This window comes from Poecilia formosa, unplaced genomic scaffold (genome assembly GCF_000485575.1).
Source record: "Poecilia formosa unplaced genomic scaffold, Poecilia_formosa-5.1.2 Scaffold98, whole genome shotgun sequence".
In the NCBI taxonomy this organism is placed as follows: Eukaryota; Metazoa; Chordata; class Actinopteri; order Cyprinodontiformes; family Poeciliidae; genus Poecilia; species Poecilia formosa.
The window spans coordinates 503559-521974 of NW_006800037.1; the positions used below are offsets into that span (position 1 = coordinate 503559).

The window sequence follows — 18416 nt, forward strand, 5'->3', positions numbered from 1 at the left end:
AGCCTCCTTCAAACAGAGACCTAGGCAGACCCCCCACCCCCTGTGTGTAGCCGCATTCACATGGCACACCTTGAAATTTGACTGAACCGCTGCTATTTGTTCATTCATCTCTGAAGCTAAAAACAGCGAGTCTTCCCACGGACCCCAACGGAGTTCCAGAAAAATCTCAGTGGTGATGTCAAGGTGCAGAGGTCAAGATGGGAAGCGAGTGTGGTGGAGGGTCAGGGTCGCAAGGAGCAACATGGAGACTGAGGGGAATTTAAAGGCTCAAATACAATACAAGCAGTAAACTAGAGGAACTGTTGAGCTAGGAAACAAGGGAATGCGAGACAATATTATTTATGTACACCCCATGATGAGCTATTTATGATCTAAATATAGAGCTATGCTTTAATTACAACAATACTAATGCACACAGAGGAATTAATTTCTGCTTATTCTTTGATGTTTCCAATACTTATTTTCCCATTTCCTCTTTCACACAGAGTAATCTCCTTGCTACGCATTTTTTAGTACATCTACACAAATCACTGTACATGGCGTCGTTCTAAACCTCGTGTGGTCCCTGTTAAAAAAAAATAAAAAAAATGTAGAAACTTTTTGTTTCCCTGCGGTAAAAAATGTGGTTTGCCACTAGATACTGAGCTATAGTACAAGGATTGTAATGGAGGTAAAAAAAAACCAAAAAAAACTGAGTTTTCCAAAAGCTTCCAGAGCTCAGTGTAAGCGATCTGCAGCACAGAGCAAAGTGGTATGTTTGGATCACCATAACAACCATGGGACTCTTAACATGCCAGCTGGTGTTTGGGAATGATGTGAGAAAAAGCCTTTTTCTGTACTTGGATCACAAAAGTAAGCATGTGGAGTTCAAGCACTTCATGAACTCCAAATGGAGGCATGTGCATCAGTCAGCTGAAACCAAAAGCGCTCTTTACCGCCTTGTCAGGTACGACTCCGAAACTAAAACTTGGGTCTAACTGTGTGGAAATTAAGGGGATTTTTGTGGATAAAGTGTTGAGTCTTTGAAGTTCATGCAAAGTTTTATTTTTTATTTTTTGTCAGTGCCTCTGTTCACCTTAGTGTCTACAGTAGAGTGGAGACAATAAGACACAATTTGCAGTGTTGTGATGTAGCTTAACCAGGTATGTTATGTTTTTGGGGATGTCGACATCTTGTTTATGTTTTTAAATATAAAAATATCAACTAACATTCTAGCAACAATTTTGTGATGCAATAAAGCCGAATCGCTCGCACCATAAGGAACTCCCTAAATTTCACAAATTCAAATAAAATAAAATGCCTTTTAGAGTTATGGTTGCTGGAAAACCTACCAAGCTTTCTTTTTTTTTATCCCAGCATATTAATGTATGCATTTTTAAAAAAAAATATAAACAAAAGAACATCTTCAGATACATCATTTAATAGTAAATCTTTTGCATCTTTGCTACTGACAGAGGAAGAAAGAAAAAAATTGGTGTGAACAAAAAGGAAGATGAGAAGTAGGATAAGTCCAAGGACAGGGAAGTCTGTAATGGACAACACGTGTGCCTCCCACTCCCTGAGACCTAAAAGTGTTTCATCAGCTGCATCTTATCTGTGTGTTTGAAAGAATACGCCGCGGGAGAGTGGGCCGCTGCCTGCAGAGTCAGATGGATGCCTCACATATGCAGACTCGTACACAAATAAGCACATTTTCCGAAAACAATTAAAACAGTTCCCTGATAAAAGCTTTTACTTCTCTGCACAAAGGATGGGAGGACCACCTGAACACACAAACACACACAAACGGTCAACCCGTGCTCTGGTAAGCTGCCCTTGGGTCTTGTTTTAAATAACCGCCAGGCAAGGCAGAAATGGAGGTTCTCGGAGAAAAGATACGGATGCGTAAAGGTGGAGGAAAATGAGCAGGAATTATCGCAGAGAACGTGTGAGGTGAGCTGCAAAAACTCCCCATAGGCCCCTCGTTGCCCGCTGCGGCACGCCGGCAAAGTGCTTGCCAGACAAATTGCCTTGGCTGGCAGAGTGTAGTGGAAACAGCATGAAGCAGGACCTTGGAGGAAGGTAATAGCTGTTCATTCCTACCACTTGGCCCGCTGCAACATCCACCAGGCCGCACCGTGGTACGGGAGTGACGAAATGAAGTCGACGATTTATTGTTCTACATTCTGCGGGAGCTCAGCTCCTCCTGTGCCCACGCTCTCCAGGGGTTATTTTACCACCACGTACCAGCTGCATTCACCGAATGTTTTTTGGCCTCTTTTTTTTTTTTTTTCCAAAATATACCATCGAGATTTTGAGTACGAGGGCAACAACAAAGAAAAAAAAAGTTTTCGGCTGGTTCAGTATTAGCTGGTTTTTGTTCTGCCAGTTGAAAACGCCATTTGCATTGACTGACGTGGGCTCTTTGGGTTTAATAGAGCTGTGTATAATTTCCCTCGCATTGTAAATGAAATCGCGTGCGCCCTGAAAGCGGGACGCCGTCTCTGGCTTTCCGTGCGGAGAATCCTGCGTGACAGTCGGATGTCCCTCTGGGAAAAAACACAGCAGCAACGAGGAGAAGGAGGAGAACAGGTTTATGATGCCACGAAGAATGTGACACTGGGGAGATTGCACAGATGTGCAGGATAAACCTCCTGCACGCCCCGCGGGCCCACAAACAGACTAGGCAAAGGAATACATAATAAGGTCACAAGCTGAAGTTACTGAAACTGGTACTGGAGAATGACGCTCCACGAGTCCGACTGGAAACCAGTGTCACGAGAGAAATGTGTGGAGAATATTTGGACCTCGACCTAAAAGCAGCTCAAGGCACCAGTGGTAAACATTCTAGGAAAACATCTTTAATTAAAATATTAAATTGTGACTCGTGAATAGGCTATAGGTTTTTGTGCAGTTTGTGTGTTAGGTGAGATCACGTTTCTTGCACTCTTTGACTGTTTACAACTCATTTACCAAATTATGGAAGTTTTTTTTTTTTTTTACTGTGGTAGCTAATAAGCAAAGCATGAAACTTTGCATCCCTCCCTCTGAATCTGTATAAATGAAGATGATCTTTGCAGGAAGTGGACCCATGAATGATATTCTGCTTAGGTCCCAACACAACCATGGACTGGCCCTGCCTCTAAGTTTATCTGAATAACAGATGGTAGTTGGTAGTTTTGAACTCATGAGTTGCAATTTTATATATATATATTTTTTTAAATGGACATTATTAAATATAGTATGACCTTCTGTGCTTGATCAATTTGAGCTGCTTTGGAGATGTATCCTTTCTGGAGATAATTGATTTAGCAGATCTTTATTTCAATTTCATTGAGGAATGTGGAGAATAACTAGCTGCATCCTATAATTAAAGGATTAGATTAAAGATCTCCTGACTGTTGTTTTTTTCCCTTATTTTTCTCACTTATCTCTGGAACCCATCATGTGACTGATAAGATGTGCAATTTCATGCCGTCTGAGAGTTTTTAAACAATAGGGCTGCTCATTCAAACAGACGGCATATGCATCCAGCCTGCAAAACTTTATCTGAAAAATAAAAATGAAGCACAATGAAGAACCACAGAGGAGGAGAAAAACAAAATCAAAAGAAATAACCGAAGGGAAGCATAAGTAAGAATCTAAAACATGACTGAGTAGCGCAAGTGAGAGTAACTACTTTGGAAATGAGAATAATAAAAGACAGTTGTGAGAGGAAAACAGCCCGAGGCCTTTTGGCTTTCTTCCGTTAGATTTGGAGTCATGCACAGGGCAAAGCCAGTGACCTGCAAGCAGAGTGATGGGAGGGTGGAGAGGTTGGTGAGGGTAGAGAAAGCTGGCAGAGCTGGCAGACGTATCACATCTAACATCTGGTGCCTTCAGTCCTTAGAGGGAAGCTGCATCGGACACATTTAAAGGACTGTGAGAAAGTATTTGCCCCCTCAGACTTCTTCTGTTTTACGCTTTTATCACACTGTTACATCCACCAAGGGCACAACATATTTGAGGACACGAGACAAGAATGAGTGTTCAGCAAAATATTTTATTCTTAAACTCTCTTGAACTTTGGTTTGTTTGGTTCAACTGCTTCTGATTTTCTGTGAAGAAAAAGAGAGTTAAATGCCCTCAGTTTCCCGCGTCCCAAAAAAAAAAAGAAAAAGAAAAACAAAACCCCAAAAGTATTAACAGAAAGTTGGACCTGGTGAGCCGATCAAACAGAACAAAATGGTACAGCAGGGGGCCAACCCTATACAGGGCCGTCGAAGCCCCTACTAGTACCGGACTAAAGCAAAAAAGAACCTAATGCAAAAGAAAGATCGAAACCAGGACAACCGGTCCCACCAGGCCAAAATCACAATGAAAAGCAAACAAACAAAGGCTAACAGAAATACCGCATGGCAGGCTGGAAACGTCAGCTGTGGCCCACAGCGACTGGACGTGTGCGCACCGCGTCGAGACGCGTCCCCGGTGGTGGTGGAGCGAGTGGAAGGGCGGAGATCCCAACATGCCGAAACCCAGCCTATTTATAGGCGGACCAGCAGCGCCACAAATTAACGTAATCAAACGATCAAAAATAAGAAATTATCCAAACTCCAAATTATATTAACAAAAGGTCATTCAACTAAAGTCTATAAGAAAACAGAGAGAAAATAGACAAAAATCATAATGTGCCCGAAGCACATAACACACACTTAAATGTTTCTGGTCATTAAGTATTTTTTTTATATCAGTAAAAAAAAAAAAGAGTAAATACGACAATTTAGTATTCAGATAATTGTTTCATTTATCACAGGAAAAAAAAAAAAGATATCCAAGTCATCCTGACTCGATGTGAAAAAGTAATTTGCTCTTGTGCTTTTATAACTAGGTGACGACAGCTGCAGTCAGGTTTTTTCCAAAAAGTACATTTTTACATCTCTATGGTAATTTCAGCCTGCTCTTTTTTTTTTCTTTTTCCATGAATTGTAATTCAGCCATATTGGAGTGTTTTTTTTTTTGTTTTTTTTTTAGAATAATCATCCCGTTTAAGGTCATGCCACAGCATTTCAGTCAGTCTTGTTTTATTGGCATTCAGAGATGGATTTACTGGAGAGCTTTGAATCACTGTCCTGCTGCATAAGCCAAGTGTGCTTCAGTTTAAGTTCACAAATAGACGTCATCTTTCAGGATTTTGTGTGAAAGAGTAGAATTCATTTCTCCACCATAAGTCGCCCACATCTTAAAGGAGCAAAGCACTCCGTACCAGCAGACGGCCACCACCATGTTGGACTGTCTGTGTGATGATCATGTGCCTTAAAAAATAAAAATAAAAATAAAAAATCTAATCTAAGCTACCTTTTTATGATATTAAAGAGGATCAGTGTGACAAACGAGCAAATCAGAGAAAATCTATATAGAACTATGACTGGGCTGATGTATCACAATCTTTCATATCAGTGCTTTAAATATTCAAAATACTATCAAATCGGTCACATGACATTTCCTTTTTTTAGCCACAATTTCCTCATTTTCTTCTTTCACTCCATGTCGTTCCTTTTTATTTTTAAGCAGTTCTGAGGGATGGTGCTGAAACCTGAAAGTGCTGCTGCGCAGTAGTTATTCCGCAAGTGTTGCTAGGTAACCAAAGAGTGAGTGACTTAGTTGATGCTCTAACCTTGCCTGCCTACAACCCCCAGAATGCTGTGCAGTTCTGGATTCCGTCAGACGTGTTTTCTATTGATATTGGTCACATGTGTATCAGGATAGATATTTCTATTGCCTCATCCTATTAAGGGGGTAAATGCTTTTTCCCATCACTGTATGACTACTGCTTCGCTTCTCTAGCCAGGCTTGAGTCATTTCCCTGCTTGTAAATGTCTGTAAATGATAAATACAGATCAGCTTGACCCGATCAAGTAGCACGTCGTGAGAGCACGGTTCCCAGCTGCAGCCAGAAAATCCATCCCAACAAACGCCGCTCCCTTCACACACTCCTGGAAGTGACCCTCAGCTCAGAACATAACCCAAGAGGGACTAAAAACCAACAGCTGGACATTTATTTTAAAGTAAAAGACAGAAAAAGGAACAAACAGCTGAAATTCATGCAGCGGCGGATAACAAGTGGTTCCTAAAGTAGTTCGAAGATTTCTCTCCATGTACGTAGTTACTCATTGACGAGGACACTTTCACAACAGAGTGGAGCAGCAAGCATGGTGTTTTCTTTGTTTCTTTAAACTCATCTCTTATCTCGTCCTGACAGATCTCCCCTCTTTTCTCAGAGTGCCTTAAAACACACAAATGTAGCATCAGGCTCAGCAGAGACAGCCTGACTGTTTGGACGCCTCTCGGTTTGCTGTAAATGTCTCTTTGTGTTTATTTGCACGGGGGTGCACTGGACACTTCTCCGAGCGGCCGGGTTCATGAGCGGTTAAACAGCCTCTGAGGTGCACCGGGCTTTTTACTGGAATGTTTTTGTGGGTTCATTTCCTTTACGAGAACCCTTCCCTCCTCCTCCTTGTGGGGAACTGAATTTTGAGTGACTCATTTCCTATTGTTGCTTTATATTCCAGGAATTTCCGCCAGGATCTTTTCTCGGGCCTAATATAGCTTTCCTATCTGCTGCATATCTATGTACGATGAGCCCAGAGCTGATACTGTCTCTCCTTTCTTTATTCTCAGTGTGTATCAGTCATAATTTCCTTTATGCTCCGCTGTAGGCTCCCAAAAAATAAAAAGCAGAGAGTTTGTCATCTCAGCTGGGCTCCGAATTCTTTTACAGTGTGTACATCTGAGTTTATTTTTATCGTTAGGTTTTTGGGGGGTTTTTTTTAGTGTGGGTTTAATCCTCTTTCTTTCCTTTTTATGTTATTTTTTTTTCTCTCTGCTGCCTTGTTGGAGAGTAGAGCTGGCTTGACACGGGGCTGACAGTCATTTTGTGTCAGCTCAAAGTGCTTCATCTGCCTCCGTCTCACCATCCCGTCTCCTTCTCTGCAGCATACCGGGTTCGGCTGTGTGCGCTTTTGACATGGAGCAGCTGGCTGCTGTGTTTGATGGAAGGTTTAAGGAGCAGAAATCTCCGGAGTCTATTTGGACGCCTGTTCCAGATGAACTCATCCCAAAGCCAAGGTGAAGCCAGATGGCGGTGCTCAATGCATGCACCTGTGGTTTCAGATTGTTATCAACAAGCTGGGAGAATGACAATGTCGTTCTGAAACATGATGCCACCGCAAAAAGTGTATTTTTTTTTTTTACAGAGCTTTGCAAAAGTGTTCATACCTAGTGTATGTTGTGAGATCTGTTCCTGGTCCGACACACCTGAATCGAATGGCTAAATCACATGCAGTCACCTTTTTCTAAGTCCTGCCAATGATCAGTCAGGTGTGTTGGAACCGAAAAACATCTAAGATTTGTCAGACACTGGTCTTTGAGGACTGGACTTTGACACTTGTGCATTAAAGAAACAAACTTCAGCGTGTAGATAACTGGGTTTTTTACGATTTATTGAGTAGACCAACACAAAGTACTCCACCACAGTGAAGAAAAAAGGAAATATATTTACAAATAAAATGTCTAATCGTGCTGTGTGAAAAGGTATTTAACCCACTTGATCTGACTGCCCTTTGTGAAATTCAGTCTTGGCACAAGTTGCAGCTGTTCTGTGAAGGATTTTTGAGAACATCAACGATCAAACAGCCTGATGAAGACCAAGAAGAGCAGCAGACTAGTTGGGAAGAAATCTGTGGTGAAGATGAAAGCAGGGTTGGGTTGGAGAACAATATTCTGAGCTTTGAACATTTTACAGAGCACTGTTGAGCCATCAGGAAAACAGGAATTAATGGCTGCCTTTCCATGTAAGCCACCCAAAGCGTACACGGGATCAATTACGGCTTGTTTTTTTTTTTTTTTTTCTTTTTCTTTCCGCTTCACAATTTGTTACTACTTTGTGTTGGTCACCAAATTAAATATGCTGAAGTTTGTGGGTGTCCCAAAACAAAATGTGAAGGAGTACATGGGGTGTGGATACTTTTGCATGTCACTGTACCACTTGTGGCATTTTCACAGTCAGGCATTCATTACATGACTAAAGTGTCGTCTGCTGTAGGCTCCCTATTAAAACCTAAAACATTTGTTTTAGGTTTTAATAAAAAAATAAATAAAAATAACATTTTGGAAAAACATATTGAAGAATGTTGGAAAATAAAGAGTAAATGAGGAAAACTCTGTTTTCATTGGAGTCTTGCTACCGAAGAATTTCTATGTGAATGTGAGTCATTCAGACAGTCTAGACTGTCCTTTTAATAATGTATCATTATGGAGACGTGAGTGGCTTGATGTTGTCAGATCGATTCGCTCCCCTCTTTTTGACGCGCGCCGTCTTGTTGTCCCCAGACCCGGTGGCTGCGCCGTCCAAGGATCCAAGTTTAATTCCTCCAACTCGTTCCCCGACGAGATGCTGAACTTCGTCAAGACCCATCCCCTGATGGACGAAGCGGTTCCATCACTCGGACAAAGACCTTGGATTGTGAGGACCATGGTCAGGTGAGAACCCGGTGAAAAACTGGCTCGGCTGTTTTGCATCCTACTTCACAGGTAATTAAATATAAATTATACAAGACTTTATGAAGTGTAGCTCTGTGGTAGGTTGGTATGTTTTCAGGACGTTAGATATGCAATAAAATGAAGAACATGACCATTATTACCCTGCCTGGTTTTTAATATATAATAATTATCAACAAGCTGTTGCATCCTGAAATCTGGAAGGCTGATTCGTTTCCTGCTTTATCATTTTTAGCTGAACAATTATAACACGATTTTTCAGGGGTTTTTTTCCCTGCACTTTTATTTTTTCTTTACCTCAAACAAACCTTCTCTGCCAAATCGGATTTGCCTCAATGTCTACCTTTATCTTTGAATCAGAATCCAATCAGTTTTTGACTAATATAACCACTTAGCTCAGATGTTTGATTCTGAGCTAACACAATCCATGGGTCTCCTCTGCCTTTTTCTTTATCAAAGTATATCACTGGATTATGTTTACATGCATCACAATGTTATCAATCCTTTAAAGATCCCGTCATATTTTTCCACCTGGCGAAAGAAAGATCTGCTATGTTTGGGTGGATGAACAAACGGATGGATGGATGACTTTTGCTGAGCACCCATTTATAGAGAATAATCAGTAGAACTTATTCATATTTGAATTACTTTCAAACTTCATATATATCAACATTCTGTATCATATTTCACTGATTAGTTGTCCAGGAAACGCAGATGAATGTACAATGAGACGTGAATGAGCTAAATCGTTGCTGGTAGAGCTTGTGATAATAGTCCCCATTCTTTTAGATGTTTTCCTGCTCTATCACGACTGATTCAAATCCCTGAATTACCTCCTCAGCATGTCATCAATCTCTGCAGGGGCCTGGTAATCAAGTATCCATTTGATTCAGGTGTGTTGAATCAGGGAAAGATCTAAAACCTGCAGGAGTCCAGCTCTTAACGGCTGACTTTGGACAACACTGAGCTATAGTGTTATCCATAAACATTAATGGATGCTTGTTGTGTAATTCTCCACTCATTACCTTATATATGGAGTCCACCATCCACCAGGGTATTATGGAGACAGAGAATATTATAAGATATCGCACAACGTGGCTTCTATTCCCATCTATTCGCTCACTCAGTCACGACTGTGTGTAGCGTCACTGTACTCTGTTATTGTTGCTTTTTAAATCCGTTCACTCGACTGATATTAATAATGACTGAAATGTCTGGTTTAATTAGTTTATTATTCAAATTTAATAAGTTTCTACTGTGGATTTCACTTCATTCTCCAGTTGCTCAAGATAAACGACATATTTTGATTTCGCTTCATGCGGCTCTGTACGTTTCACTTTAGCCAATTTGTTTTAATGGACTTGAATCATACGGTGGCCTCCAGGAGATTCTTGACAACACTTTTAGCTTTCATAAGTGGAAGGTCTTGAATGAGCTGCTTCACTCTGTGGCATTCATACCAGCACTCTGACTCTCTCCTGTGGTTCAGGTACCAGCTGAATAAGATTGTGGTGGATACAGAAGCCGGGCCGTACAGGAACCGCACCGTCCTCTTCCTTGGGTCCAGCAGAGGAACCATCCTCAAGTTTCTCATTATGCCAAACCAAGACAACACGGTGACCAGCAGCAACATCTTTCTGGAGGAACTGGAAGGATTTAACCCTGACAAGTAAGACTACAGAGTAGCACTGGGGGATCAAATTGGTTGTGAATCACAATTTTGAGCTTATTTATAGTCTGTTTTTTGAAAACTTTGACCTTCCAATACCATTTTTAAACAACAAATAATAACACCTTATGTTAGTGATCAGTCTTCATAGAAAATGGTATTTGTTTTTAAATAGCATCTGCCCCCAACTTTTCTTTTTGCTGCTTTTGAGTCATTTTCCCACATCAGTTTTATGTTGTTAGAGTAACCTGTTTGCTAAAATATCTGATTTTTGAATATCCAACCAGTCGGCCACCTTGGGTCAAGCTGAAAATAAGTGGATTATATTTACCACAACATTTCTCAATGAATCACAAACTAAAATTAAAGAATGGAAATTAAAAAAAAATGCTTGAGAAAGTAAAATGGATTCAAAAAAGTGGAAAACTATTCACATACTCTGATTTAGATAGCTTATCCATTTCATTTGCGTATTATAAATCAAAAAGTATAAATATATCAGAGGAAGGTAATTTATATACATATATGCGGAAGCTCATTAGTTTGGGCATTTTCTGATCAATTCCCATAAATCAGGGAGGTGGCTTTTGAACAAACAAAACCAGTAGAGTGATGTATTTTAATGTAAAACTGTCTAAATGCAGAGATTAAGATCTCACGTTAAAACAGTTTAATCATGAAAAAAAAAACAAAATGTTTGAAAAAAAAAAAACAGCGGTTTTTATTTAGTTGTTTGTTTTGTTTTTCATTTTCAAATTTCATTTCAAACTGGTAGAGAGCTAAAGTTATGGTTCCAGTGCTTATCTAGTGCTGGTACCAGTTTTCAACTGGCTCTGCAAGAAAACAATTGTGCTCTTCGTCCACCTGGGGGACGAGTTGTAGTCGCATCATTAGGTCATTGTAAGCATTTAAATCAGTTATTGTTTGATCCTCCCTGTTCTGTGTTTCTGTGAAGGAGCACGGTACAAAGACACAGCTACACAAAGCAAATCCTTTGATTTCTCCCAGTATTACTGCAAAAGAGAACCATTTTCCACAATCACCAGCTAAATTTAAAAATTCAGTTTTAAGCAACAGGCGGCGACTGTGAATGCTTCACAGTCCTAATCAGCTGGTCCTTTAATAACATTTGCAGCACTGGAATACAGAGTTAGTTCGTGGATTCAGTGGAATATAATCAGCTGCGAGCTCGGCTGTAAACAGGACATTGACCTACTTAAACTTCAGCATGGACGATTTGAAGAACTGTGGGAAGATGAGAGACAGTTGGTTTGTGTTATTTTGGTGCTAATGCAATTTTGATGCAATTTTCAAAGGTGTTTTTTTGTTTGAAATTTGACAGATCAAAACCAAACTGAACTCTGAAGTCTTAAACATTACACTCAAAATGTTTTGATTGTCTGTCGTATCCTTTAGCCTTCCTCCATCTTCTGATGAAAGTGATTTTTCTTTGTTTAGTCCAGAAGCAAAGTCATGCTGGGGGAGCAACCAGTTTTTGGATCCAGAGCTTTTAAAATTAGAAACATAAAGAACTGGTTTGGTAGAAAAGGCCTCAAAATAGTAGTTTTCAACATTTTAATGTTGGTGTCCTGTTTCTAATGTGCTTTTCATTTAATTGATGCTCAACAATATCTAATAAACACTGTCAGGAAGATAAAGTATACATTGAGAAAAACAAAAATGCCAGCAAAACTCGGCAATCTAGATGCAATTCAACATCAGTTCACAGTTGTGACTGATGGATAACTATTTTAAGATTTTATAGGTAGTTTACCGTATTCAGTAAGGGGCTGGGCAATAAGTTGCATATGATTTTTTCTTATCAACTTGATGGCACTGCACCATCATCAGACAAGGAATTAGGTATATTTTAGTCAGTCGCTCCTAATGATTGCTAAATTGTGCTCAGTTTGATTTTCTCAGATATATATATATATAAAAAAGTTTTAAATTCATATAGAATATGAGCCCTGCTAATAAATGTCTTCATTTGAATGTGTCGACCAAGATATAAATCACTTTGCAGTGTCTGAGACAATCCAATAACATACAAGAAGGAGAACTATGGTAATTAGATGAGACTTGAATTAGAGCCTAATAATCATTATCACAGAATCTGACTGTCCTCTAATGAGGTTGAGACAAACTGTTATGGGCAAACATTAGAAAATAATGAAAGAGACGTGAAAATCCAATCATCCTTGATCTTGACCAAAGTTATTGCCAGGAAGGCAGACCCTCAGTCTTCAGTCTGAATTGAATCCTATTCCTTATCTGCATCTTAGCAAGAGATTGGATTGAACAGGGCCTCTTGTGCTTCTGTAATTAGCATTTTGCACGAGGCGCACAGCTTTGAGACTTCACTTGATCTAGATCATTACGTAGTGAACACTGGATGCATTTCCTTTTCACTCCTTTTTGTGTTTTGTTCTTTGCTGAAATGCAGCGTTCCACATGACAGCAGTGGGGAGAGGGGATAATTGTCACACAGATGCAGGCAGCTTTGGATGGTGATTATCTTTCACTAAGGATAATTAGAGGCATTTAAAAAGAAAGATGTTTCTAAACAATTTCTGTTGTGGTAATTGGGAATATTTCTTGAACTGACTGGCTAAAAACAGACTTTTTTTTTTCTTTAGCTCCTTTCTCATCTCTTTTAACCCATGCTTATGATTTCTGTCACAAATTTGACAAAATGAGGGACAGTGATTGCTAGAGAAATGTGAGGGAGACAGTTTGACAAATAAGCTGGTGAGGCCTGGAGCCAGTGTGTTAGGAATAATTTGGTGTGCATGGTGAGCTCACCGGGAGGTTACTGACAGTCCAGCTATCACAGCAGGCGTCGGTCTAATCAGGCTACAGCTGCATCTTCCTCCAGGCCTTCGTCACCCTAACCTGTACATCAAAAACAAAAGACCCCTAGAGATTCACGAGAGATTTGAGATTTGAGCTCTCTGGTTTTCAAGCTTTGACCTGCTAATATTAACTTTAGCTGTTTAGATTTGGTCAAAATGTTGATGTTTTTTTTCCTAGACTTCTAGAGAGATGCTGCTTTAAGACAGGATGATCATCGTCTTTTGCTTTTTATAAAAAAAATAAATAAATAAATAAAAAAAAAAGACAGGATTTGGAGTGATGTCATCTAAAACATATTTCCGCACCTTCTGTTAACGATTAAGAGGTTTAGCATCACAAACTGTAAACAGTAAAAGTCTTCATGTGTTTTTCTTAAAGAATGAAGATCGGCAGCTTCATTTAAAAGATTCCCAAAAGATTTCCAGATCTTCAAAAATTCTGCATTTAGGAGGTTTGAAAGCTTAAATAGCTAAGAAAGAGAACTTTGCTAGTACACATTTAGAAATCTAGTATTCTGCTGCAGTCGGCTCCAGGTCGGTCTTTCCTTTGCCAGTTTCACAAACCGTTAAATTGTCAAACCACTGATCAGAGCACTGATAGGAAAAAAGATGGGATTTCTGAGTTTCCAACCCACTGGTCATTGTTAAAGGCTGAGCAAGCTGAAAATTTTCCCATTCCAATCATAAGTCAATTTCTCTGTGCATCTCTTAAGAAAAAAAAAAAAAAAGTGCGACAAGCACAAAATGTCACTTGCAGTTATTAGTTGCAATTTTAAAACAAAAAGGAGCAAAAACTTTTGAGATGCTGTTTTCCCAAACAGATCCATTACCCATTTAAAGACACACAATGACAGATAAAAACCCCCCAAAACAAAACAAAATGACACATTGACTTGAAATAACAGAGCCATTTTAGGTGCTAGTTTCACTTTTTTACCCAAACACACTGGCTTTCTGTGCAAAGATAAAATGTTGTAGGTATACTGCAGCCTTTCCTACAGTCTGCTGTGAGGCAAATCTATATTCTCAAATGCACCATGCATCTCCTGCTATTTACTTCCCTCACCTGATCTTACTTCTTTAATGTTCTTTGCTCAAGGCTTCTTTACGTTTTCCTCTACTCTCCAGAACTCTCCCTTCTCATTTTCCTGCATTTCATGATTCTGGCTGTGAAGAATGACTCGCAGCTCGGCCTTAGCAGAATGATATATTCTTCTTAATGACTGTGGGCCATCCACAGTCTTATTACCATAGATATAACTAATGCATGGATGCACATGTGAATAATATGGTGTAAATCTGCTGCATGGAGGCAGGTTGTTGCCAGCTCTTGTGGCTCTAAGTGCCAATTAGAGGTGATTTGGATCCTGGCCGCTGTTTTTGAAGGCCAGTCGACCCCTTGAAGTTCCGCAATCAGCCTATTTGGGTTGGCATTTTAACATCGGGCACTTGTCGCTCTCGCTTTTATTACAGTTTTTTATTTTATTATTATTATTATTATTTATAGAGCACTTTTGGCTTGTTTGTGTTTCACAATGAGTCAAGAGAGACGTTTTTTTTGCCCTGTTGCCATGCTCAGATCAAGGTCAGGGGTATAATGTGCGGTCACGAGCTAGTAATTGAAATTGCCTAATGCAAATTCTCTTTGTTTTGTGTGTTCCTGCCCGTTTCTGTGATGCAGGTGTGCTGAGGACTCTATGCAAGCCAGGCAGCTGCTGTCTCTCACTCTGGACCGGGCGAGCCACACACTGCTCCTCGCTTTTCCCTCCTGTGTGGTCAGAGTGCCGGTGGCCCGATGCCAGCTCTATTCCCGATGCATGAAGTAAGCTTGCGAAGCATAAAGCACAAACCAAACCTTAAATGGGCAGTGGGGTAGGAAAAGAAAGTCGGTGACCTTGGAGGGACCATCCAACATTTGTCTTTAAGGAGGGTGAAAACTAGAGCTTTGTTAGCTGCAGCAGACCTGAGCTCTGCTGCAGCAAGCTGAGAGAAGCTCAGCTTGAAATAATCTCTGGTCTTAATAAAAGGAATAGTACCTAATTATTTCTGAAAACTGAATTGAGTCCCGTTTAAATGATTGAGGCGGTGGGATTGTAAAATATTCAATAAAGGCTTTTAGTTTTGAAACTTTTAAGACCCACTGGGCCTGTTTTATCCCAGTAATATTGAGACTTTGGTGCAAAAACGATTGAAGGGCAAGCTGCAGATGTGACTTTAGGTGTTCTTTACTGGCAAATAGTAGAGTGGATTGATTGAGTGATAAGTTTGGAGACGATGGCCGAACCACAATCATATTTCTTAATGGTTTCAGTAACTCCCCTCACAGAGTTCAGCAGAAGTAATGAACAGAAGAGGATTTAAAAACTGAAGGGTTTATTTTTAAAGTAACCACAGCTGTAGTCTGAAAATGTATTCTCATAACAAACACTGCTCTCCCAAATCATAACTCTTCAGTTTTATCGTTTGTAACTGGGGGTGTGTGTGATGTTGGCCGTTTTAATCCGAGAAACAGAAACTTCAGGCGCGACGTCATCACTCATTATCTCTTTTCACATAAAATACCATAGCGAAACGAGGCAAAATTTTATTCAGCCATGTTCAGACGAATTTTGGGGAAATGTGATGAATTGCTTGTATTTCTGTATGTAGCTGCAGTCTAACTTGATGTCCCCTTTTCAGCTTAATTATTTCCACGCTGGACAATTCTTTATTTATGTAGAATTTATTAAACTGTCATAAAATAAGCGAAAGTCAGACATTGTGCAATGTCGTGTTTGTCCAAGCACCTCTGACGCAGAGACAAAATGACTCCATGTGGTGCTTTTACTTCTATAGAAATATTGCCGGTTCTATATTTTGCCATGACTTGGAAGATGAAACCGATTCCATTGCCTCTGATCACTTGATGATAAAAAAATATTATAATTCCCTGGTTCCTGTGTGCAATTACACTGGAGCAATTTATAGTTTACATAGTTAGAACATCTGTTTATGATCTTGTGTGTGTATGTGTTTTTTTTTTGTTGTTGTTGTTGTTGTTGTTTGTGAAAATGTTAATGAATAACTCAGTCAAGATTCAGGCAGTAAAAGATTTTAAATACAGGGTTTTTTTCTTGAGAAATCCTGAGCTTTGCCACAGCTGCGTTAGAACAGAACTTGCTAATAATTATCAGACACGGACGAACTTCCTCTGCTGTGCTTCAAATCAGCATTGGCTTTAGGATGTATACACAATCAGAGAGCTGTCATGGAAAATGAGTAAATCTTTCACGAGTTACTACATCACAGCCTTCCGTGAAATTGACCAAATGCGTGTTTTTTTGGCTGTGCGCATATTTGTAAGATGATGGCAGCTAAAACTGAAGCCGCCTTATTTTTCCGCGCCTTAAACGACTGCTACTCAATGCTAACCTGTGCTAGTTTGAGTGTAGCTTCCAATGCTTTATTTCTATTTTAATAAAGATCAAAACAACAACAAAAAAGTAAAACGACTGGCACTCTTGCCCGACTTTCTTCTGCCAGTCATCATTAAAGTTCAATAATGTGTTGAAGCATTAGTTATTCAAAGGAAATCACAAACAACTCGAAGGAAAAAAAAATGCTGTTTTTGGAAAATCTTGAGAAGTTCCTCATGTTGTTTTCATTTGCTCCTTTTCATTTATTAGTGGCATGACTTTGATGAGGTTTTTTTAAATAATAAAGTTTTCCTTTTCTTTTTTTATTTTATTTTAACCACTGTGCTCAAACCATGACGTGTAATCAAGAGGTACAACCCAAAAAGATTGACCCAGGCCATTTGGACAGCTTTCCTTCGTTATGGTCAATTTCACTCATAATACACAAGATATGCATAAATGCGATGTAATGACGTTCCACCTGCTTACACCCCGTGCAATCAGAGCAACACAGGAAGCACTCCTCTCTTCACGAGACCTGTGGCTGCGGCCCGCTGGGGTCCACCGCCACACTAACACAAACCAGTGCAGCACGTGTGTTCACTGGAGCAGGTGAGTCATGCAGGCGTGTAATCCAGACCACATTTGGAAACCACTCGTATGCTCCCTGAGGTGTGTTTAGCGTGTGTGCTTATTATATTTGCGTATCAGGGTTTTTTTTTGTGCATGAGTAGGTTCAGGATTTTTTTAGTCACGTTTCAGCGGTTCATGCTCTGTGTTTTTTTTTTTTTTTTTTTGGTTCATGCTCTGTTTTTTTTTTTTTTTAACCCGTGAGCCGTGATTTTGAGTATTTCTTTAGCATATAGACGATGGTGATGTGTAGCTCCCTCTCAATTTAGTTGTAATTGTTCAATTAAACCTTTTTTTAATTATTTAGAAGAAGTTGAATTTGCAGCCCGCACAGAGCAGGCAATTTAGACTTTTACAGTCAGACCTGTTTGAGGTCCATAGAATGTTATTAGAGATTAACGTCAGAGGATTTAAATGTTTTATAATTGGGGGCTGGTCTGTAATCCACTCTGCAATACTTTACAAGAGAGAATATTAGTTTTTAAAACAATTTTATTGGGCAGTGGTTTCTGTTACAAGGGACATTTTGTTACTGTGTTACTACTAAATGCTGCTTGTGGCATTCGATGTTCAGGAAACTAGGAAAACACAGCCATATAAGGTTTTATGTGTAATTTATTAACATGTTGCACTGAAATTGTTACACCAAGCAATATGGACACCGACAACGTTTCCTAAACTGGGGTTACGATGATTTATTTTCAGTTTCTTTATACTAAAGTAAAATCTAGCCATGCTTGTCATTTGAAGCCACTTTACGAGAGAAACTGGTTCGATGCATATCCAGTCATTGAGAACCTGATTTGGTCCAACTTCAACTCAACAAGGTCCAGTTCATTTAAATCCAGTTGGTATGTAGTTGGTTCATTTAAATCCAGTTGGTATGTAGTTGGTTCATTTAAATCCAGTTGGTATGTAGTTGGTTCATTTAAATCCAGTTGGTCTTTTTGTGTTTGTATGTCAAACTTTGAAAAATATTCTTTGTATTTAAAAGCCCAAATATGGTCAAGCATAATGGATCGGGTCTGACTTGAGCCTTGACGTCTTCAGTGTTTGTGGATGCTCACTTACATAAATAAACAAACAAAAAAAAAATGCAATGAAATTACAAAATAATATAGTTAGATTTAATTGATTTTAATTCCACTTGGTGGAATGTTTAAAGGAAGTTAGTCAATTGAATCAAGTAGTTTTAAGTCATTCAGTTCCCTTTTCACAAGGGACAAAACTCCCAGCTTCAGTGCTGGAGGCTGAAAGGACAGGAAAGGGACAATGAAGAACTCGGATGTTCTGGTTGTGGGGACCTTTTTGGGGGGGAAACCAAACTCATGAGTACCCGTAGGTATTTAGATC

At 39.6% G+C, this 18416-nt stretch overlaps 1 protein-coding gene across 2 annotated transcripts in view; it reads left to right on the top strand.

Annotated features, from left to right (window-relative positions):
* Positions 1 to 18416, top strand: part of sema6bb (sema domain, transmembrane domain (TM), and cytoplasmic domain, (semaphorin) 6Bb) — a 170049-nt gene that overhangs the window by 109818 nt on the left and 41815 nt on the right. For both annotated transcript variants that reach the window (XM_007558652.2, XM_007558655.2), the window contains 4 exons: positions 6952 to 7083; positions 8347 to 8496; positions 10004 to 10183; positions 14720 to 14860. In XM_007558652.2, coding sequence (XP_007558714.1) covers positions 6952 to 7083; positions 8347 to 8496; positions 10004 to 10183; positions 14720 to 14860 — 603 coding nt within the window. The remainder of the gene's footprint in view (positions 1 to 6951; positions 7084 to 8346; positions 8497 to 10003; positions 10184 to 14719; positions 14861 to 18416) is intronic.